At 55.0% G+C, this 22,326-nt stretch overlaps 1 protein-coding gene across 1 annotated transcript in view; it reads left to right on the top strand.

Moving 5' to 3' along the window:
• ZC3H3 (zinc finger CCCH-type containing 3) overlaps positions 1-22,326 on the top strand; it is an 81,484-nt gene that overhangs the window by 54,290 nt on the left and 4,868 nt on the right. Inside the window, exons 6-9 of the mRNA XM_030876055.2 lie at positions 5,285-5,327; positions 5,402-5,563; positions 5,646-5,715; positions 7,582-7,713. Coding sequence (XP_030731915.2) covers positions 5,285-5,327; positions 5,402-5,563; positions 5,646-5,715; positions 7,582-7,713 — 407 coding nt within the window. The remainder of the gene's footprint in view (positions 1-5,284; positions 5,328-5,401; positions 5,564-5,645; positions 5,716-7,581; positions 7,714-22,326) is intronic.

Raw genomic sequence — 22,326 nt, 5'->3', positions numbered from 1 at the left:
TTGCCCCTCACAAGGCTGGCAGCGGCCACGATGGGGAGGCCCCCCAGGGACGGCTTGGGTGCCCCTGCCTCTTGCTTGGCTAAGCCGCCTCTGATTTTCTGTGTTTTGCTCCTGGACAAAGGAGGTGAGCCGGGTATGGTGGACACGGCCTGGGCGAGTGAACACCTGGGGCTGCGGTGCCTAATCGCTTTGGCAACGCCCCGCTGTGCCTGGAGGCCGCCACCACCACGTGCGCCTCCGCGGCCTGGGAAACAGGCCGCAGAGAAGGAGATGCTTTGGATTTGCTTATTGTGCACATTAACTAGAAAAATAGTTTGGTTTCAGTCCAGTTTTACTCTTTTCCTCTGCTGTCGAAAAGGGAGAAAAACGAGGAGAGGTTGCAGGTGGTATGGGGATTGCACAGGCCCAGCTACCCCAGCCCCCAGCCCGACCCGCCCAAAGGGGCAGGAGGGAGAAGAGGCCCAGGCCAGGGAGGAGGCAGGGCGTGGGTGACCCTCCTGGAAGCCCTCCCTCTCTTCTCCCAGGGCCTCTGTCTGTTGGCCTGGGGCGCCTGGCTGCCTAATTCCAGGCCAGGTGCCCCGGGCTCCCCAGGACAGGCGCTCTGCGCCTGCCTGGAGGAAGTTTCCTACCTTGAGGGGTTGGGCTGTGTGACCTCTCAGGGCCTCTGCCTTGACCTCGAGAGCTTGGTGGTGGAGGAGCAGGTGCAGAGGCCTGGCTGGGCCTCCTCAGGGGCCTTGGTGAGACTCAGCCCCGAGGGGCTGCCGCCTTGGGTCAGGGGATGCCCTGAGGCAAGGCGGGTAGATCTGCTGTCCCACCCGGATTGCCTAGCGGGCCCGTAGCACGTGTGCTCGTAGTCTGTGGGGCCCACACGCAGCTGTGGGCATCTCAGAGGGCAGGGACCTCAGACCTCCTCTGTCCATGGCCGCTTCCAGCCTGCTGCTTCCCCTGAGCCAGGCCCCTCCCAGGGCTGCCGCAGCCAGGCCTGCTGGCGGGCTGGACAGGGCCGTGGGTGCCCAGACATCCAGAGAAACGCACAGGGCTTGCAGCGGCCGCTCGGCGGAGTGGCCATCCGGCGGCCCGAGGGACCAAGCCTCTCCGTGGGCCCGACCTCTGGCCCCAGCTATGCCCGAGCCCCCCCACCCCACCCTCACGACCGGCCCAGCAGGCAGGACCCCCGCTCCGCTCCCTGCTGTCCTCCCTTGGGCTGGACAGGTTGTGGTTTGGGGCTGTCCTGGCCCTCGCCAGGACCCTGGGCTGCACGTGAGCCTGATCCGAAATGGGCCGGTGGGCCTGTGGGACGGGGCTGCACCCGCCACCTGGGCTCCTTGCGTCCCCTCGCATCCCTCACGCCTGCATCCAGGCGGAGGAGAGGCGCCTGGAGGCTGAGAGGAAGAAGCGGGTTTGGACTCAGCCTGCCCACAGGCATCGCGGGGCCCCACGTTCGAGCCGCCTGCTGGGCGCTGGGCCCCGGGTCTGAGCCGGCTGCTGCCCCGGGGTGCGGTCAGAGCAGGTGGGAGGGGCCGGCGTTAGGGACTGTGGGGCACGGCCCTGCCGCCTGAGCTGGCAGCTGGCCGGGGAGGGGGCTGCGACACTTCTCCCCGGGGAGGATGCCACGCTGAGCCCGCTGCCCTCCAAGTGCTGAGCTCCGCAGAATCCCACCTCCCCGCTCAGACAGAGCAGCAGGGACAGGACAGCTGCAGGGTAGCGCCCTGGCCTTCCCCACCCGTCTCCCCCCAGCCCTCCAGCCTCTGGGCGATTAGGTGAGGAAGGGGTGGGGGGGGCTCCTCCCTGCTGACCCGCCCCTGCAGGCCACAGCTGCCCATACCCTGCTGACTAGCCTGCTGGCTGCCAAGGGGCAGCCCTGGGGCTCAGCCCTCCCGCCTCAGGGTCGGGGCAGGGAGGTGGGGTTTGGAGCACAGACCACAGGGCAGCCTGTCCTGGGGGCATGAGGCCGGCCCAACACAGCACCAGCTGCCTGGACCCCCATACGGGTGGCCGATTCTTGGCTATAAGGAAGGTGGATTGCTCCCAGCTGTGGGAATGCCTGTGGACCAGTAACCCACTTAGGTGAATGATAATTAAAGAAATAAATTTTCTCCTCCGGAGTCGACAGAACTTTGACTCCAGCGAGAAAGTGCAGGCCTCCTTGGGAGGGTGCGGGGGCTCCCCCCCTCCTCCTGGCTGCCGGCCTCTCTGGGACAACATCAGCCCCTGGTTGGGGTGCCTGATCCATCCCAGGCTTCGTTGGGGAGAGCCTTGCCCTGCCCAGCTCCCGAGCCCCAGGGGCAGGGCCTTCTAGCAGGCACACCTTGCTTCCCTGGAACCCTGGGGCCAAGCACTTCCTCCCAGGTCTAAGGTCTGCCCACCCAGAGGGCCCAACCCTGGGACCCACCCCCCCACATGCTTTGGCCTGGAACCTGGCGGGGGTCCTCCCAGGCGGGGGCTCTGATGGGGCTCCACTGGGCCTGGCCTGTGCCTCGGCCCCAGAGCCAGCAGGGCCCTGCGGTGGAGCAGAAGCCACGAGTCCCCCTGCCAGAGCCGCCTTGCTCAGCCTGGGCTGCAGGCCTGGCTCCCAGGCTTCTTCTGAGCGCCAGGCCCCAGACCGGGGCAGACGGAGGCTGTGGTGGGCAGTTTCCCTGCTGCTGACCTGCCACCACGCGCCCTGGGCAGGTAGTGCGGGGCGGGGTGGGGGTGGGGGCGGTCTGAGTCACTGCCTGGGCGGGGGCTGCCTCACCGCCTGAGTCTGTTTTGGGAAGACCCCTGGGAAGTGCAAGCTCTCCAGAAGGCTCAGTGCCTCCTGCTCTGCGGTGGCCAAGGGTTTTCCGCTGAACCTTTCAGCGCCTCCACACCGCTTTTCGAACAGCTACTTCATGTGCCTGTTGTAGCGCTGCAGAGTACTTGGAGAGGCGCCGCCTGTGCTTGTAAAACTCCTGCGGGGCCCTGCACTGGCATGTTTGTAAGAGCAGAAGTGGACAGAGGAGTAAACCTGCCCGCACCCCCCTGCCCCCCCCCCCCCGCCCTGCCGCCCCGACCAGAGGCCAGGCCTGCGGGCGGGTCTGACAGGCAGGCGCATGACGCCAGTGGCCCCTGGCGGGAGCAGATGGCGCCACGGCGTCACTGGCGGCCTGGGCGACTGCCCCGGAAGCCGCGCTCACCGACAGTGATCAGATTGCACTGTCACCCTCAGGCTGGCAGGCGGAGGGCCACTGCGTGCCATCTGGACTGGCCTCCACTGCCACCCCGAGGATGGGTGTCCCCGGCCTGGAAACCAGACTCCAGTATGGCCTGGAGCCGTCCTAAGACCCCCTCCCCGCCAGCCCTCACGCTCTGAGCCCCCTCTCTCCCTTCTGTGTCATCGCGTTCCCTTCCCCCATTCACACACAGTAACGCAGCCGCCTGGGCCGCTGTGCAGAGCACTTCCCTCCCGCGGGGGTCTCGCGGCACAGCCCTGGAGCCGCCTTTTTTAACTTGAGGAGACCGAGGCTCAGAGGCGGGTGGACACTGGCCAGAGGGCACTGGCCCAGGACGGGCTCACAGAGCGTCCAGGGAGCGGCAGGGCTTAGCAGAGGGTGGGCTGCGGAGGAGGGCGTCTCAGGGTCCGGCCTGTGGGGCGCAAAGGGGTTTGGGTTTGGACAGGCCGAGTGAAGTGTCAGAACACTGGTGTGACTGGGTGTGGAGCTCGGGAGACCAAGCTGAGCGGGCCCTGGGAAAGGACGCCCTGGGGCGAGCCAGGGAGAGGGCCCTACAGGTGACAGGAGGGCCGCCTGCCCAGGCCTCCCACGCGGCTCCGGCTCCGGTGGGGGGGGGGGGCTCAGGGCCAAGCAGCTTGGGGGCGTCCCTTTTTAAACCTGGGGTGCTTTGTCATCGCCTCAGGTCCCTAGAATTTCTGAGTGATGTCACTCGTGCCTCCTGCTGCCGGATCCATTTCAGCAGCTGCCTGTGGGAAACCGGATCTGGTCTGGGAAGGGTCATGTGTGTGTTGAGGAACTGTGGCCATCCTGAGCAGCTCTCACCCTGCCCGGCCCGCCTTGGTCCTGGGGAGTGACCTGGTATCAAAAAGGCAGGCGGGAGCCGTGTATTAGCCCGGATGCCCCTTCTGTAGGGTGAGCTCACACTGCAGAAGACAGTGCCACCCGCCTGCCCCGCATCCCCTGCCCCCAGGGCCCAGCCCCACCCAAACCCCAGCTGCCCTGGCTGCGCGTCCACCTGTTCCCTTCCTGTCGCCACTGACCACTCTGTGAGCAACTCCCCTTCAGGCCACAATCGGTGACCTCAGAGAGGCCTTGCTTGGTCTGTGCCCTTGGGGTTTTGAGGAGTGTCTTACACGGTGCCTCCGAAACTGTGCGGAGCGGGTACCCGCCAGGGCCTCCAGCCACACGACACAGGCCGCCGTCGGCACATGGCTTCCTCAGGGCCTGGGAGTGAGGACTTCAGGATTTGTGGCCATACACATCTTTTTTGTTTTTATCTTACGACGCTTTAAATAAGCTATTCTTAGCTACTGCAGAACCAGGTGGCATTCCCAGACCCCACTCAGGTCACGCGTCCCTGGGTTCTCCTCCAGGCAGAGGGAGGTGGCGGGGAAGCCCCACCACCCACTGTTCCTGGGACCACTTGCCTTGAGGCAAGACTACGGGCCAAGGACTTCCCGGGTGTTGCAGAGGTTAAGAATCCTCCTGCCAACGCAGGGGACACGGGTTCGAACCCTGGTCCGGGAAGATCCCACATGCCGCGGAGCAGCTAAGCCCGTGCACCACAACTGCTGAGCCTGCGCTCTAGAGCCCGTGAGCCACAGCTACTGAGCCCGCGTGCCGCAACTACTGAAGCCCGCGTGCCTAGAGCTCGTGCTCCGCAACAAGAGAAGCCACCGCAGTGAGAAGCCCGCGCACCGCTACGAAGAGTAGCCCCCGCTCGCTGCAACTAGAGAAAGCCCATGCATAGCAATGAAGACCCAACGCAGCCAAAAATTAATTAATTAATTAATTAATTAAAAAAACAAAGACCACTGGCCGGCAACCAGGGTGGCCTCGAGGAGCTGTGCCACCAGACCTGGTCCCTGAGCCTTCGTCCCCGTCCGCTTCTGCTGTCTCGCCTCGGCCTCTCCCCTGCACAGGGCTGGGAGGGGGCCTGGCAGGGGCCCAGGAGGGCAAGCGGTTTCCTGGAGGGGTGGCAGTGCCTGAGCTGAGGGTGGGGCATCCCAGGGGGCCGGTGCCAGGCAGGTGAGCAGGGAGAGGGCAGAGCCGGGGCGGTGGGCCTGGAGTGACCCGGCCTCTCTCCACCACAGGCCGCTTGGACCCTGCCAGCAGCTGCAGCCGCTCCCTGGCCAGGTAAGTCCCTTGGGGTTGGGGGCGGGGGTGCTCCCCGTCCTCCCGGGGCTCACGGACGTCTGCCCCCTCCCCAGCCGGGCCGTGCAGCGCAGCCTGGCCATCGTGCGGCAGGCGCGGCAGAGGCGGCGGCGGAGGAAGGAGGAGTACTGCATGTACTACAACCGCTTCGGCAGGTGCAACCGCGGCGAGCACTGCCCCTACATCCACGACCCCGAGAAGGTGGCCGTGTGCACCAGGTGCGCCCACTGGGGCCTCCCTGCGGGTGGGGTGGGGGCTTCCCCGGGCTCCTCGCCCCTCAGACCCTCCCTGTTTGCCTAGGTTTGTTCGGGGCACGTGCAAGAAGACGGACGGGACCTGCCCCTTCTCCCACCACGTCTCCAAGGAGAAGGTGAGTTTTCCCCTGTCCCCTGCGCCCGTGGGGCCGGGGGTGGGACCTGGAGGCTCTGCCCCTCCGTCCCGCCACGTGCCCGGTGGCCCCTAGGTGTAGGGCCGGGCCGTGGCGGAGGGGGGCGCACAGTGCGGGGAGCTCTGAGGTCAGGGGTCAGTGCTGGCCGGAGGGCCACCCACCGCGCGGAGCGGGGGGCTGCAGCGGGTCAGAGGAGGCGGGATCCGGCGGAGGCGCTGCTGCTGCTGCAGCTTTTCCCCTTGAGGAACTTGAAAAGAATCAGCATTTTTCTCCCTAGTAGAGCTTCGAAACTCTGCTGTGAGCAATTTGGAAATTCACGTCGAGTTTCGGGTTCATTAGCTCCGGCTCCAAAGCTGGTGCAGGCTCTGAGCTGTCTAACGCAGAAGCCCCGCACCAGCGCCCTGAATTAATGTTATTGTTATTTGTGTGGACGTGCTGGGTGCAAACAAGGTTAATTGAAATGAGAACGCAGTTTCCTCTTGATGCTGACAGCTAGAGGAGTTCCGTTTGGTGCAAGAGTTGGCTTTATTACCCCTTTTTATTAGCGCTAATTTGGGTCCTGTATCAAAACGCACATTAAGGGAATTGTCTGCAGCCGCAGCACTGCCGGCCGCAGGCCGCCGCTCCCCGCTCCCTTCTGCGCTGCAGTTAAAAGACAATTAAAAATAGTCTCCTCGCTAAATCACCCTTTGTTTCTCTGCTTTCTCTCCTTCCCTCCTCAGCTGTAGTCGTATTCAGCTGCCCCCGACCCCACACCTCTCCCCAGAAAAGTGGCTTTTTGAAGCTCCTGTGTGTCCTCTGCAGGCAGGCGGGAGTCCAGTGGGGTGCAGTGAGGAGTCCGGCCGGGAGAGGCCAGCAGTGGGGGGTGCCCGGGGACCACGTGGGCAGGGCAGGCAGGTCTGACAGCGGAGGGAGGAGGCCCCCGAGAGGTATCAGGCCTGTGGAAGGTGTGAGACCTACAGGGTGACAGCCGTGTGAGCTCCTGGCAAGGTTCCATCCCGCCAGGAGGCTGGCCCGCTGGAGGGGCAGGGCTCACCCCAGGGGCCCCAACCGAGGAGTCAGCCTGGGCGACTTCAGAGGCACACACCCTCCCCTCCCGCTGTCTGCTGGCCCTCAGGCCTCAGTCCCCCCACGGGGGGAGAAGGGGGGCTGCCCACCCTGTGTCCCCCACCAGGTCTCCCCTGGACCCACCTGCCGACGGGCCAGGGTGCTGGGCGCCTGCCCCCTGCACCAGTCCTCCACAGTGCCCGCCTGCGTTCAGTGCTCAGCAGAGCCCCGTGGCCAGGCTTCACCAGGCCAAGTCAGGTCTCCAGTTCACGGACGCTGCCAGGTGTCCACGCATCAGGCAGCTGGAAACTCTGCTGGATTTCAGGCCCTATGGGCTGACACCCCACCTAGAGCCCCCATGCACCGCCTCCCTCCTACCCCCTAGCCCTGCTCTTCTAGACCAACCTCCTCCTGGCCCATGCCACCCCAGCCCTACACCCTGGAAACCAGGCAGGCTCGGGGCAGGTGATGGACTCAGGTGACAGCACATCAGGGCCTGAGCCAGCCTGCTGGGCTGGGTCCCCCGTCTCAGTATCCTCATCTGGACCGTGTGAGGGCAGACGAGCTCTGCCCGGGCGACCACACCTTCTGGGGAGGCTCAGGGTCTGACTTCAGGGTGGGCGGCCCCTCCTGCTGGCCAGCGCTGTGTTTATTTCCACAGTCAGTGTGTGGCTCATGCCTGGCGGTGGAGCCCTGGGTGGGGCCCTGGGATCCTGGCGTTCCTGCCTGTGAAGTGGGGTGAGGAGGGGGGCTCGGGGGAAGTGGCCTGCCCTCAGCCTCACTGCCTTTCCACCCCCCCAGATGCCTGTGTGCTCCTACTTCCTGAAAGGGATCTGCAGCAACAGCAACTGTCCCTACAGTCACGTCTACGTGTCCCGCAAGGCGGAGGTCTGCACCGACTTCCTCAAAGGCTACTGCCCACTGGGTGCGAAGGTGAGGGGCGTGGGTGGTGGGAGGGGCTCGCGGGTGTGTCCTCGCCCGTCACGCTCACCTGTGGGCTCAGCCCAGCACAGCACCGGGGCTGCCGTTGTGGGAAAGCCCCCAGCAGCTGAGCAGCCCTCGGCGCCGCAGCTCCTTCTGGGAGGGCCCGCCCCCACGGGCCTGCGGGGCTGGGGGGAGGCTGCACGGGCCGTGGGGGACCCCGGAGAGGCCTCCTCGGTCCCGGTGCCCCGAGAGGGAGCCTCCTCACTGGCCTAGGGGCTGCAGCAAGGCCCGCTGCCACCCTTTCCCCACACACTTGTGAGTGACCGCCCTGCCTCGGGGACCCGTGGTCTGCCGTGGGGGACCAGGCCTGGGCCCTGGGCATGGGGATCGCGTGTCAGTGCGGGGCCAGCTCCCCGGCCCCGGCCCCCGCGTTGCGCACCGCACCCCTCCCTTCCTGTGCCCGGCTCTCTGCAGTCGGTGGAGCCCTTCCCCGAATCCTTTTCCTCCTGCCCCAAGCCTAAGGGCTGGGCCGGCTCCACAGACCCTGGGCCCCAAGCAGAGCCAGTGGTGACCCTGAGGGCGGCCCTTCCTGGGGGCGGGGCCCAGCAGGCAGCTCCAGAGCAGCCCAGGTGGGGGGTGGGGCAGGACCCCCAGAGGCTGGGGATGATTATTGTTAGAGATTCCATTTAAATGACAATATCAAAGCGGTCTTTAAGGTCTGCCTCTATTAGTGGAAGTGCTTACTGCGTCCCTTTCGGGCTGCGAGGCTGCCCCGTGATGGATAGCAGCTTGTAATTATAGGTGGGAAAAGCGCTGAGCAGGCCGGATCCGCCGGAGCAGAAGCAGCAGCCTGGGCCGGCGAGGGTTAATTTTATTCTAAATAATATAAAAAGTGCTGAGTCGTCACCTTGCTCCTGAAGTGGAAGTCCTCAGATGGGCCCCAGAGAGTTTATAATATTCCACCGAATCGAGTGGAATTGTTAACCTTGCTTCATAAAGCGCTGGCTTGTTAAAGAGGCGCGTTCCCTTTTCTTGGAATAATTTAGGTCCGGAGTAGGTCTCTGCCCCTTCCCCTTCCGGGTGCCGGGTGCTGCTCCTGGGCCTGAGGCTCAGAGGTCAGCCCCTCGTGTCTCCTCACTTTGTCCCTCTGGACTCAGGACACTTGGGGACACGGCGTCCTCCTGTAGGACGCCTGTCACTTCGGGTGGTCCAATGGCCACATGTCACAGGGTCACCGCCACAGAGCTTTCTGCGCAGCCCCGAGTCCCGTCACTCCTGGCGCTGGCGGTGGGGTCGCCTTGGTCCCTTGCTGTCGGGTCCGTGGAGCAGCTGTTAATGCGCGTGCTGTGGGGGACGCCACTGTGAGGCGCGGCGCTAACAGCCCTGCTGCTCTGTCCACCGCACTCGGAGCACCGTCACCAGCGCTGCCCTCAGAGGGAGAGTGCCCCTTCCCTGCCTGCACCCACCGGGAGTGGGTAGCAGTGCAGACTCCGCGACTCCCACCGGGACCTCACTGTCGCTGTCCAGTTGCTCACGTGGTCCCCAGGGTGCCTTCTGGCGCTGCAGGACACGCACCCCGCCCTGGAACGGCCATCCCTCCCGGCACCCTGGCTCCTCTTCCTTGTGTTCACAGCTTGTGGTCAGGGTGCTCACTGCAGCTGGGGTGTCGCGTGTCTCCCGCGCCTCCTGCTGCAGCTCACGTGCAGTCTCATTCGCGGCCACCTCTGTACCGACAGCCCCCGCCCGGCTGCGTCCCGGCCCTTGTGCTCCCTCACATACTCTCCTCGACCTCCTTCTCACCCTGCCCCTGCGTGTGTCAGGGTCCGGGCTTCCAGGGGCGCTCTGCCTGCTGGAGAGGCCCCTCCGCCCCTGTCCCCTGCTTCCTCCTGCCCTTCGGAGGCTCTTTGTCCTGGCATATCAGTCTTTGGAGTCACAGACAGCGTCTCCTTGTCACCGCCTGATAACTTGCCCCGGGTACCCTTTCTCAGGCTGAAATCCTTCCTGTTTTTATGGGAGCGTCCTTCCATTTTTCTCCATGTGGGTCTGGTTCCAGGATCTGCCCCCACTCAAGGCCACGCGCCCCTCCTGTACCTTCTCCAGTTTGGCTTTACGAGCTGCAGTGAGGCGGGGTGGAGGTGAGGCTCCGGTTGGGGCTCAGACCCCAGTCCACTCGCGGCCGTGGCCCTGCACAAGTTGTTCACCCTCTGGGCCTCGGTTTCCTTTCTGTAAAATTGGGATAACGGTAGTACTTACCACGTAGGAAGCTTGTGAAGATTAAGACGTTAGTGCAGGGGGCTTCGCTGGTGGCACAGTGGTTGAGAGTCTGCCTGCCAGTGCAGGGGACACGGGTTCAAACCCTGGTCCGGGAAGATCCCACCTGCCGCAGAGCAACTAAGCCCGTGTGCCACAACTACTGAGCCTGCGCTCTAGAGCCTGCGAGCCACAACTACTGAGCCCCCGTGCCGCAACTACTGAAGTCCGCGCACCTAGGGCCTGTGCTCCACAGTAAGGGAGGCCACCGCAGTGGGAAGCACGCGCACCGCAACGAGGGGTAGCCCCCGCTCACTGCAACTAGAGAAAGCCCACTCGGAGCAACAAAGACCCAATGCAGCCATAAATAAGTAAGTAAGTAAATACGTACATACGTACATACATTAGTGCAGTGCTTCACAGCCCTTTGAGCAGGCCCTGGGGTGTCAGGGAGGCTCCGGTGTCCCTGTTACCCAGCCTGTGGTGTGAGGTGCGACCTCGCTTCGTTTCTTCCACGTAGTGAGCCTTTCCCCGCAGATACATGCTAAGCTGTCCGTTCTTTCCTCTCTGATTTGTGGTGCCACTTTTTAAAGCCAGCTTTATTGAGGTACGGTTTACATATCGCCCCGTTCATCTGTTGGGCAGGTGTACGATTCAGTAGGTTTTAGTAAGTTTACGAAGTTGTGCAGCCATCACCACCCCCCGGTGCTGGAGCGTTTCCGTCACCCCAGGACATTCCCTCAACCCTTTCTGTGGTCGGTCCTGTCTCTGCTGCCCCCCCCACCCCCAGGACACACTAACGTACCTCCGTCTGCGTGAACCAGTCTTTTGTGGGCAGCGCACGCGAGGGAGTCCTACCATGCAGGCTTCGGCGTCTGGCTTCTGTCGCGAACGTGTTTCTGAGGATCGCCGTGCTGTGGTCTCGAGCAGCACACGAGCGGCCCTCCACTGTGTGCAGAGACCGCTTTTCTGTTTCTCCGCTCGTCGGGGGATGGGCACTTGGGCTGTGGCCAGTGGGGCTGTTGGAGTGAGCCTGCTGTGAGCGTCTGCGGGTCTCAGTGTGGACACAGCCTGCAGGGATAGCCGCCTGCACCGGTCCAGCTCCCGCCAGGAATGAGTGAGGGTCTCATTTTGTCACCTCCTTGCCAGCACCTGCCAGCCCTGTCACCCGTTTAAGTGCACAGGACAGTGGTTTTTGGTGTATTACATTTTTAATTTTGTAACTGTAGTAAACTAAATATAACGTAAAATTTGCCCTTGTTGAGTATACAGTTCAGTGGCATTAATTACATTTATAATACTGTACAACACCCACTGTCTATTTCCAAAACTTTTCCATCACCCCAAACAGAATCGCTGTAAAGAGTCGGCAGTGACTCCCTGTCCCCCCTCTCTCTCCAACTCCTGGCAACCACAGATCTACATTTCGTCTCCATGAATCTGCCTCTTCTAGATATTTAACATAAGTGGAATCTTACAGTATTCGTCCGTTCATGTCAGGTTTCTCCCGCTGAGCACCACGCGTTCAGGGTTCACCCCTTTTGTGGCTGAGCGACGGCCCATCGTGCGTCCAGACCACACTCGTCTGTCCCCTCCTCTGGGGATGGACACGGGGGTTGTACCTTTTGCATGCTGTGACCATCAACGTACGAGTGGCTCTTCAGGTTACTCCTGTCACTTCCTTTGGGTAGAGAGGCACCAGGAGTGGAATTGCCGATTATACGATAATCCTGTATTTAGCTCTTTGAGGGACCACTGGACTTTTCCGTAATGACTGCACTGTTCGCGTCCCCACCAGCAGCGCCCGAGGGTTTCGCTTCCTCCACATCCTCACCCGTGACTTACCTTCCTCATTGGTTAATAGCCATCCGGCGTGTGGCATCTGACTGTGGTTTCAGTTCACAGTGCCTTAGAGATTAATGATGTTGAACATATTTTCACATGCTTCTTGGTCACTGGTCTATCTTCTTTGGAGAAATTGCTCTTCAAGTCCTTGCCTTTTTTCCTTTTTTTTTGGCTGTGCCCCGTGGCACGTGGGATCTTAGTTCCCCGACCAGGGATCAAGCCCGTGCCCCCTGCATTGGAAGCATGGAGTCTTAACCACTGGACCACCAGGGAAGTCCCTTCTGCCCTCGTTTGAATTGGGTTGTTTGGGAGTTTTTTGTTGTTGTTGAGTTATAGGAGTTCTTTATATATTCTGAATACTAACCCCTTATTGGAGATATGATTTGCATATTTCTCTTCTGTGCGTTGTCTTTTCACTCTCTTGGTAGTGTACTTTGATGCACGGAAGTTTTTCATTTTGTTTAAGTGCAATTTATTTATTTGGTTTTCTATTGCCTGTGCTTTTGGTGTGATATCTAACTTATTTTTGTCAAGTCCAATGTCATGAAGCTTTTCCCTTGTGTTTCCTTATAAGAGTTTTATAGTTTTAGCTCTAAAGTTTAGGTCTGTGGTCCATTTTGAGTTAATTTTTGCATATGGTATTAAATAAGGACCCAACTTCATTCTTTTGCAAATGGATATCCAGTTTTCCCAGCACCACTTTTTTAAAAATATTTATTTATTTGGTTGCACCGGATCTTAGTTGCAGCAGCCGAGCTCCTTAGTTGCGGCACCAGGGCTCCTTAGTTGTGGTGTGCGGGCTCCTTAGTTGTGGCATGTGAACTCTTAGTTGTGGCATGCATGTGGGATCTAGTTCCCTGACCAGGGATCGAACCCAGGCCCCCTGCATTGGGAGCACGGAGTCTTATCCACTGCGCCACCAGGGAAGTCCCAGCACTGCTTGTTGAAAAGACTGTCCTTTCCCCATTGAATGATCTTGACACCATTGTTGAAAATTTATTGACCATACTTGGGATGGTTTATTTCTGGCTTCTCTTTTCTACTACATAGGTCTATATGTTTGTGTTTTGATTACTATAGCTTTATAATAAGTTTTGAAATCAGGAAATATGCATCCTTCAAACTTTGTTCTTCTTTGCCAAGGTTGTTTTGGCTATTTGGGGTTCCTTGAGATTCCATGTAAATTTTTGGATGGGTTTTTCTATTTCGGTTTTTTTTTTTTTTTACAAGGTCTTTTGGATTTTAATAGGGATTGCATTAGCTCTGTATATCACTTTCGGTAGTATTGTCATCTTAACAATACTTGGTCTTCCAGTACATGAATGCATGATGTGTTTTCATTTATTTAGACCTTCATTAATTTCTTTCAGCAGTATTTTGTAGTTTGCAGTGTATAAGTCTTTTGCCTCCTTGGTTAAATTTACTTACTCCTGAGTGTTGGGCTTCCCTGGTGGCACAGTGATTAGGAATCCGCCTGCCAATGCAGGGGACACGGGTTCAAGCCCTGGTCCGGGAATATCCCACATGCCGCAGAGCAACTAAGCCCGTGATCCACAAGTACTGAGCCTGCGCTCTAGAGCCCACGAGCCACAACTACTGAGCCCACGTGCCACAACTACTGAAGCCCGAGCGCCTAGAGCCCGCTCTCTGCCACCGCGGTGAGAAACCCCCGCACCGCAATGAAGAGTAGCCCCCACTCGCTGCAACTAGAGAAAGCCCGCGCGCAGCAACGAAGACCCAGTGCAGCCATCCATAACTAAATAAGTAAATAAATAAATCCTGAGTGTTTTATACTTTTTGATGTTATTTAAATGGGATTGTTTTTTAATTTCCTTTTTAGATCATTCATTATAAATGTATAGTAATGCAGTTGATTTTTTTTTTTTTTTTTTTTGCCGTACGCGAGCCCCTCACTGCTGTGGCCCCTCCCGCCGCAGAGCACAGGCTCCGGACACGCAGGCCCAGCGGCCATGGGTCACGGGCCCAGCTGCTCCACTGCACGTGGGATCCACCTGGACCGGGGCACGAACCCGTGTCCCCTGCATCGGCAGGCGGACTCTCAACCACTGCGCCACCAGGGAAGCCCCTGCAGTTGATTTTTGTGTGTTCATTTTATATCCTAAAATTTTGCTGAATTCACTTATTAACTCTAACAATTTTTTTGTGGATTCTTTAGGGTTTTCTACATACAAGATCATGTCATCTGCTAACAGAGATAATTTTCTTCCTTTTTGATTTGGATGCCTTTTAGTCTTTTCTCTCTCCCTCCCCCGCTCCCTCCCTCCCTCCCTCCCTTCTTTTCTTCCTTCCTTTTTTTTGCCGAATTGCTCCGGCTAGAGCTTCTAGTAGTACGTTGAATAAAAGTGAACAACGGGGCTATCCTAGCTTTCAGTCTTTCACTGTTGAGTATGCTGTTAGCTAAGGGCTTGTCGTACGTGGCCTTTATTATGTTGAGGTTATTCTCTTCCAGTCCTAGTTTATTTGGTGTTTTTATTATGAAAATGTGTTGAGTCCTGTCAAATCTTTTTTGTGTCAATTGAGATGATCATGTGGGGTTTTTCCCTTCATTCTATTAAGCTGGTCAATAAACATATTGATCACATTGATCAGTCACAGTTATATTGATTGATTTTTGGATGTTGAACCATCTTTGCATTCCGAGACTAAATCCCACTGGATCACGAGGTATAATCCTTCTAATATGCCACTAGTTGAGTTTTATAGTATTTTGTTGAGGATTCACATCTGTATTCATAAGTAATATTGATCTGTAGTTTCCTTTTCTTGTAGTGTCTTTGTCTGGTCTTGGAATCAAGGTAAGACTAGCCTCATAGATTGTTTTGACTGTTGTAAGTTAGGAAGTATTCTTGCCTCTTCAGTTTTTTGGAAGAATCTAAGAAGAATAGGTTATCAGTTCTTCTATACATGTTTAGTAGAGTTCACCTGTTGAAACCATCTGGTCTTGGGCTTTTCCTTGTGGGGAGGCTTTTGATTACGGATTCAGTCTCTGCACTATACAGTTGACCCTTGAACAGCACGGCGGGGGGCAGTCAGGGGCACCAACACCCTCCACCCCCCGGCGCAGTTGAAAATCCACATACAACTTTACAGCTGTTCCTCCGTGTACGTGGTTCCCTGCCAGCTGCTCTTGGTGTGATGAGTCGTTTCCTATTGAAACCTGGATGTTTGGGCTGTTGTGAGAGTCTGGATCTTATTTAAACCTTCTGTTTCAGCAGGTTTCCCCTGAGTCCACTCCAGGAGGTGGGCAGGGGGCGTGCAGGTAGAAATCCTGGTTCCCCCACTCGGCCTTCACTGACCCCTGCGGAGGGGTCTCCCTGGTGGTCCCGGGTGGATGGCAGTACTCGCTTCCCACTCAGCGTCCTCCGGCACCATCCTAGCAGGGCAGGGAGGGATGCCAGGGTCAAGGCTCGCCACTCAGCCTTTGCTGGCCCGGGTGCGAGGGAGCCACCCCTTATCCGCACCCACTGACACTTCCGAGTTGTCAACTTCTTCTGCTCCAGGTCAGGATGACGAGGCAACAGGAAGTCCCAAGAGCCACCACCGCGTCACTTCTTGGGTCCCCAGGTCCCTGGTGGCCTGCCTCCTCTCCACCTTTTATGGTCTTCCTGCGGTTGTCAGGGTTTTGGTGGTGCTTAGTGGAGGAGTAGGGACAAATATGTCTCCTTCGTCTTCCAGGAAGTGGCAGTCCCTTCTATTTCTTATTTTGCCAGTTTTGACTTATTTTCCCCCAGAAATTGATCTGTTTTATCGAGGTTTTCAATGTATTGGTGTGCCTTTGTGTGTATAACATTCCCCATTGCATCTTGAGCTCTTAACCTTTTCCATCTGTATTTACTTGGCATTTTCTCGCCTTTTCTCTGGGCTGTCTCGCCCGAGGCTTGCCCATCTAATTGTCCTTTTCAGACAACAGGTCTCACCCTTGGGATCAGCTTCTGTTGCTGCAGGGCCCTGGTCTCGCAGTGGCCTCTGATGCCCTCAGAAGGAGTCCAGCGGGCACCTTGACTGGGAGGGGGCGGCTTGTTCTCTGCATGGGCCCCGGCACAGAGTGCTCGTCATGTATCGTGTGATAAGCATCTTCTTTGTGATCGTGTAGACTTACCGACAAGTTGCAGATAGTGCAGAGAAGGGTCCGCGCACCCTTCACCCAGGCTCCTGCACTGCTAGTATCTTGTCTTTTTTTAATATCATTTTGGTAAGTGCCATTTATTTATTTATTTGGTTAGTTAGTTAGTTAAAATATTTATTTATTTATTTTTGGCTGCGCTGGGTCTCTGTTGCTGCACGTGGGCTTTCTCTAGTTGTGGCGAGCGGGGCCTACTCTTAGTTGCGGTGCGCAGGCTTCTCATTGGGTGGCTTCTCTTGTTGCGGAGCACGGGCTCTAGGCATGCGGGCTTCAGTAGTTGTGGCTCGCGGGCTCTAGAGCGCAGGCTCAGTAGTTGTGGCGCACGGGCTTAGTTGCTCCGCGGCGTGTGGGATCTTCCTGGACCAGGGCTCAAACCCGTGTCCCCTGCATTGGCAGGCGGATTCTTAACCACGGCGTCACCAGGAAGACCCTAGTGTCTTACGTAGCTGTAACTGTCTGTCAGAACTAAGAAGTTAGCGCTGGTGCGTTACCACCAGCTTCACTTGAGGCTTTGTTCGGATTTTACCCGGTTTCCCCCTAGTTTCTGTTCTCTGTTCTAGGATATCACACTGCATTTGGGTGCCAGTATTGGAATGAATGATGAAGTGGTTGAGGCAGGGCCCCCACGGACAGTGGCCAAGAGCAGGCGCGCTCGAGAGGCCTGCAGAGGGGCCAGTGGTGGGCAGAGGGGGAGGGGGAGGGGGTTTCCAAGCTGGAAAAGGGGGCAGCTTTGGTTTGGGGGGTGGAAGGGAAACTGGTGAGTCACCGGGGACGTTGATGGGCCCCCCAGTGGAGGTGTTGCTGGCTCCTGAGGGAGGACCTGGCCCCCGCGGGAGGGCGGAAATGAGTGGGCGGGACCCAGGTAGAGTGTGAGGGCCAACGGCCCCTGGGCCGCACCAGCATGTGGGGTTGCTGTGGACAAGCCAGATGGAAGAGTCCGACATGTTGCTGGCCAAGGAGGAGAGGACCCGCAGCCCCACGCCAGCTCCTCCACAGTCACCACCAGGCCTGGCGCAGTCGGCCAGCGGGGCCGTGCCCTGGACAGAGTGGCCCCCAGGAGCCGTGGTGGCTGAGCGATGAGCTCAGGTGTGCGGCTCAGTGGTCCTCCTGGCCTCGCCCCTGCAGAAGGGCTTCGGGAGGGCAGGCTGGCATCTTGGGGACAGTCTGTGCCGCGGGCTCTGCCGCCCCCGAGGGGACCAGGGCTTTAGAGCCCTTGGAGAGCGACGGCCACAGGCACGGAGTGTGTGGCAGGTCGCTGTAGTCGGAACCTCAGGCGACTCCCAGAGGCTGTGCCCACACGTTCATCGTGACAGCGCCCTCTGTTATCTTTTTGATCATTTTAAGGATTGAAAGCTACCTTGCATTTTTTAATTTGCCTTTCTCTGATTTAAATGAAGCAGAACGTCTTCCCTAATGTTTAAACCCCTTGTGCCTTCTCTTCTGAAAAATAGCTGGGGTTTTGTTGTTTTGTTTTTAAGTGAATGTGGAGACATTTCTCCAGTGTGTCGGTTTTCTCTTACTGACTCATGGGAAATTTATAAAATATAAATGTGAACATAAAAATATATCATTGTGGGACTTCCCTGGTGATGCAGTGTTTAAGAATCTACCTGCCAATGCAGGGGACACGGGTTCGAGCCCTGGCCCGGGAAGATCCCACATGCCATGGAGCAGCTAAGCCCGCGAGCCACAACTACTGAAGCCTGTGTGCCTAGAGCCCGTGCTCCGCAACAAGAGAGGCCGCTGCAGTGAGAAGCCCGCACACCGCAGTGAAGGGTAGCCCCCGCTCGCCGCAACTAGAGAAAGCCCAGGCGCAGCAACAAAGACACAATGCAGCTAAAAATAAATAAATAAATATTTTTTTAAATTAAAAAATATATATCTATATGTAGCAATGTAAAATATTCTGAATATTAATCTTTTGTCATTCACATTAGTGGCAAGTATCTTCAGTTTGTCATTTATTTTTTTACTTCTTTGTGATGTTTCTTTTTAATATTTATTTATTTAGCTGCACTGGGTCTTAGTTATGGCATATGGGGTCTTTAGTTGCGGCATGTAGGATCCAGTTCCCTGATAGGGATCGAACCCAGGCCTCCTGCATTGGGACCACCAGGGAAGTCCCATCTTTGTGATGTATCTTGACGAACAAAAGCTCTTAATTTTTTTTTTTTTTTTTCTGGTACGCGGACCTCTCACTGTTGTGGCCTCTCCTGTTGCGGAGCACAGGCTCCGGACGCGCAGGCTCAGCGGCCATGGCTCACGGGCCCAGCCGCTCCGCGGCATGTGGGATCTTCCCAGACCAGGACACGAACCCGTGTCCCCTGCATCGGCAGGCGGACTCTCAACCACTGCGCCACCAGGGAAGCCCAAAAGCTCTTAATTTTAATGGAAATATTATTATTCATCTCTCTTTACAGTTTGCACCTCTTGTGCTTGTATGAGACCTCCTTCCCCACTGCATCCTGTGGTCGGATCTTTGCCATTTAAGACGTTCCCCACCAGTCCAGCTGGAAGTGATTTTGTGTCTGTGTAGGGGACCGGTGTTGTTTCGCCCACACACCTTGCATTGAAGAGCCCCTTTGCCCTGTGCATCTGTCATGGGCCCCTCTGTAGTCAGGTTTCCTTGGACAGTTGGTATCTGTCTCTCCAGTGAGTCTTCTGCCCATGATCAAGGCACACCGTCTCTAGTTATACAGGGTTCTCCTCTGATGTCGTTTAATAAAATTTTTGTTTTTGAATTTTATTTTATTTATTTTTTTATACAGCAGGTTCTTATCAGTTATCTGTTTTATCCATATTAGTGTGTACATGTCAATCCCTATCTCCCAATTCATCCCACCACTACCACCACCACCCCCGCCACTTCCCCCCGCTCTGCCTTGGTGTCCATACGTTTGTTCTCTACATATGTGTCTCTATTTCTGCCCTGCAAACCGATTCATCTGTACCATTTTTCTAGGTTCCACAATTATGCATTAATATATGATATTTGTTTTTCTCTTTCTGACTTCACTCTGTATGACAGTCTCTAGATCCATCCACATCTCTACAAATGACCCAATTTCGTTCCTTTTTATGGCTGAGTAATATTCCATTGTATATATGTACCACATCTTCTTTATCCATTCATCTGTCGATGGGCATTTAGGTTGCTTCCATGACCTGGCTATTGTAAATAGTGCTACAGTGAACATTGGGGTGCATGTGTCTTTTTGAATTATGGTTTTCTCTGGGTATATGCCCAGTAGTGGGATTGCTGGGTCATATGGTAATTCTATTTTTAGTTTTTTAAGGAACCTCCATACTGTTCTCCACAGTGGCTGTATTAATTTACATTCCCACCAGCAGTGCAGGAGGGCTCCCTTTTCTCCACACCCTCTCCAGCATTTGTTGTTTGTAGATTTTCTGATGATGCCGATTCTGACTGGTGTGAGGTGATACCTCATGGTAGTTTTGATTTGCATTTCTCTAATAATTAGTGATGTTGAGCAGCTTTTCATGTGCTTCTTGGCCATCTGTATGTCTTCTTTGGAGAGATGTCTATTTAGGTCTTCTGCCCATTTTTGGATTGCATTGTTTGTTTTTTTAATATTGAGCTGCATGAGCTGTTTATATATTTTGGAGATTAATCCTTTGTCTGTTGATTCGTTTGCGAATATTTTATCCCATTCTGAGGGTTGTCTTTTCGTCTTGTTTGTAGTTTCCTTTGCTTTGCAAAAGCTTTTAAGTTTCATTAGGTCCCATTTGTTTATTTTTCTTTTTATTTCTATTACTCTAGGAGGTGGATCAAAAGAGATCTTGCTGTGATTTATGTCAAAGAGTATTCTTCCTATGTTTTCCTCTAAGAGTTTTATGGTGTCTGGTCTTACATTTAGGTGTCTAATCCATTTTGAGTTTATTTTTGTGTATGGTGTTAGGGAGTGATCTAATTTCATTCTTTTACATGTAGCTGTCCAGTTTTCCCAGCACCACTTATTGAAGAGACTGTCTTTTCTCCATTATATGCCCTTGCCTCCTTTGTCGTAGATTAGTTAACCATAGGTGCATGGGTTTATCTCTGGGCTTTCTGTCCTGTTCCATTGATCTATATTTCTGTTTCTGTGCCAGTACCATATTGTCTTGATTACTGTAGCTTTGTAGTATAGTCTGAAGTCAGGGAGTCTGATTCCATCCAGCTCTGTTTTTTTTCCCTCAAGACTGCTTTGGCTGTCGGGGTCTTTTGTGTCTCCATACAGATTTTAAGATTTTTTGTTCTAGTTCTGTAAAAATGCCACTGGTAATTTGATAAGAATGGCATTGAATTTGTAGATTGCTTTAGGTAGTATAGTCATTTTCACAGTATTGATTCTTCCAATCCAAGGACATGGTATACCTCTCCATCTGTTTGTGTCATCTTTGATTTCTTTCATCAGTGTCTTAAGAGTTTTCTGAGTACAGGTCTTTTACCTCCTTAGGTAGGTTTATTCCTAGGTTCTTTAATTTTTTTGATATGTAGGCAAATGGCATTATTTCCTTAATTTCTCTTTCTGATCTTTCACTGTTAGTGTATAGAAATGCGAGAGATTTCTGTGCATTAATTTTGTTTCCTGCATCTTTACCAAATCATTGATTAGCTCTAGTAGTTTTCTGGGGGCATCTTTAGGGTTCTCTATGTATAGTATCATGTCATCTGCAAACAGTGACAGTTTTACTTCCTCTTTTCCAATTCGTATTCCTTTTATTTCTTTTTCTTCTCTGATTGCCATGGCTAGGACTTCCAAAACTATGTTGAATAATAGTGGCAAGAGTGGACATCCTTGTCTTGTTCCTGATCTTAGAGGAAATGCTTTCAGTTTTTCACCATTGAGAATGTTTGCTCTGGGTTTGTCATATATGGCCTTTATTATGTTGAGGTAGGTTCCTTTTATGCCCAGTTTCTGGAGAGTTTTTATCATAAATGGGTGTTGAATTTTGTCAAAAGCTTTTCATTTAATAAAATTCTTGCTTATCTTCGTTAGATTTATTCCTGTCACATTTATTATTTTTATCAAGAACACATTTTTAAATGTTATCTTCTCACTGCTCATTGGTGTATGGACAATTTTTTTTTTTTTTTTTTTTTTCGGTACGCGGGCCTCTCACTGTTGCGGCCTCTCCCACTGCGGAGCACAGGCTCCGGACGCGCAGGCTCAGCGGCCATGGCTCACGGGCCCAGCCGCTCGACGGCATGTGGGATCTTCCCGGACCGGGGCACGAACCCGTGTCCCCTGCATCGGCAGGCGGACTCTCAACCACTGCGCCACCAGGGAAGCCCTGGACATACAACTTCTAATATTGATTTTGTTTCCAGCAACCTTGCTAAACTGTATTAGTAATTGTAGTGAATCATCCATAGGGTGGATTCTCTTGGGTTTCTCTACATAAACAGTCGTATCTTTTGAAGTAACGACCATATTTTCTTCCTTTGAGTTTAAACGCCTTTTCTTTCTTTCTCTGCCCTGCCTGTAAGCCCAGTGTGATATTGACTCGTCATGGCCGTGGGCTTCCAGCCATGCCCCTTGGCAAGTGAGGCTTTCTGAAAGGTTCTATATTAAGCTAAGGAAGTTCCCTTCTATCACAAATTTGCTAAACTTTGAATTGATGCTGAATTTCATTTTTTTAAAATTTATTTTTGGCTGCGTTGAGTCTTCATTGCTGCACGCGGGCTTTCTCTAGTTGGCGGCAAGTGGGGGCTACTCTTTGTTGCGGTGCATGGGCTTCTCATTGCGGTGGCTTCTCTTGTTGCGGAGCACGGGCTCAAAGCACACGGGCTTCAGTAGTTGTGGCACGTGGGCTCAGTAGTTGTGGCTCACGGGCTCTAGGGCGCAGGCTCAGTAGTTGTGGTGCTCGGGCTTAGTTGCTCCACAGCATGTGGGATCTTCCAGGACCAGGGCTCGAACCCATGTCCTCTGCATTGGCAGGCAGATTCCTAACCACTGCACCACCAGGGAAGTCCCTAAATGTTCTCTTATCATCTAGTTATGGTCAGGGTTTGGTTCTAAGATTATTCTGGCCCAATAAACTACGTTGAGAAGTATTCTCTGCTTTCCTTTTCTGTGGACCAGACTTCTAACTTTTGAGGTATATCCTCTTTACTAATAACATGAGCCTGTAAGGCTGAGGACTTCTCTCCAAGTGCTGCTTCAGCTGCATTTCACGAATTTTGATGGGTTGTTTTGGTGTTATCATTTGGTTCTAAATATGACCTGATTTCCATTGTTTCTTGTTTGACCAATGAATTATTTAGCGGTGACTTTCTTAATTTCCAGCTCTGCAGGGAGTTTTGTGTGGTTGGTTGGTTTTGCCCCTTCCTCAGTGACCTTGGTCTAAGGGGGACGTCGGGCCTTTGAGACCTGAGACTA

The sequence above is a fragment of the Globicephala melas genome, chromosome 17 (assembly GCF_963455315.2).
Source record: "Globicephala melas chromosome 17, mGloMel1.2, whole genome shotgun sequence".
Lineage (NCBI taxonomy): Eukaryota > Metazoa > Chordata > Mammalia > Artiodactyla > Delphinidae > Globicephala > Globicephala melas.
This window is presented reverse-complemented; position numbering and strand designations above follow the sequence as displayed.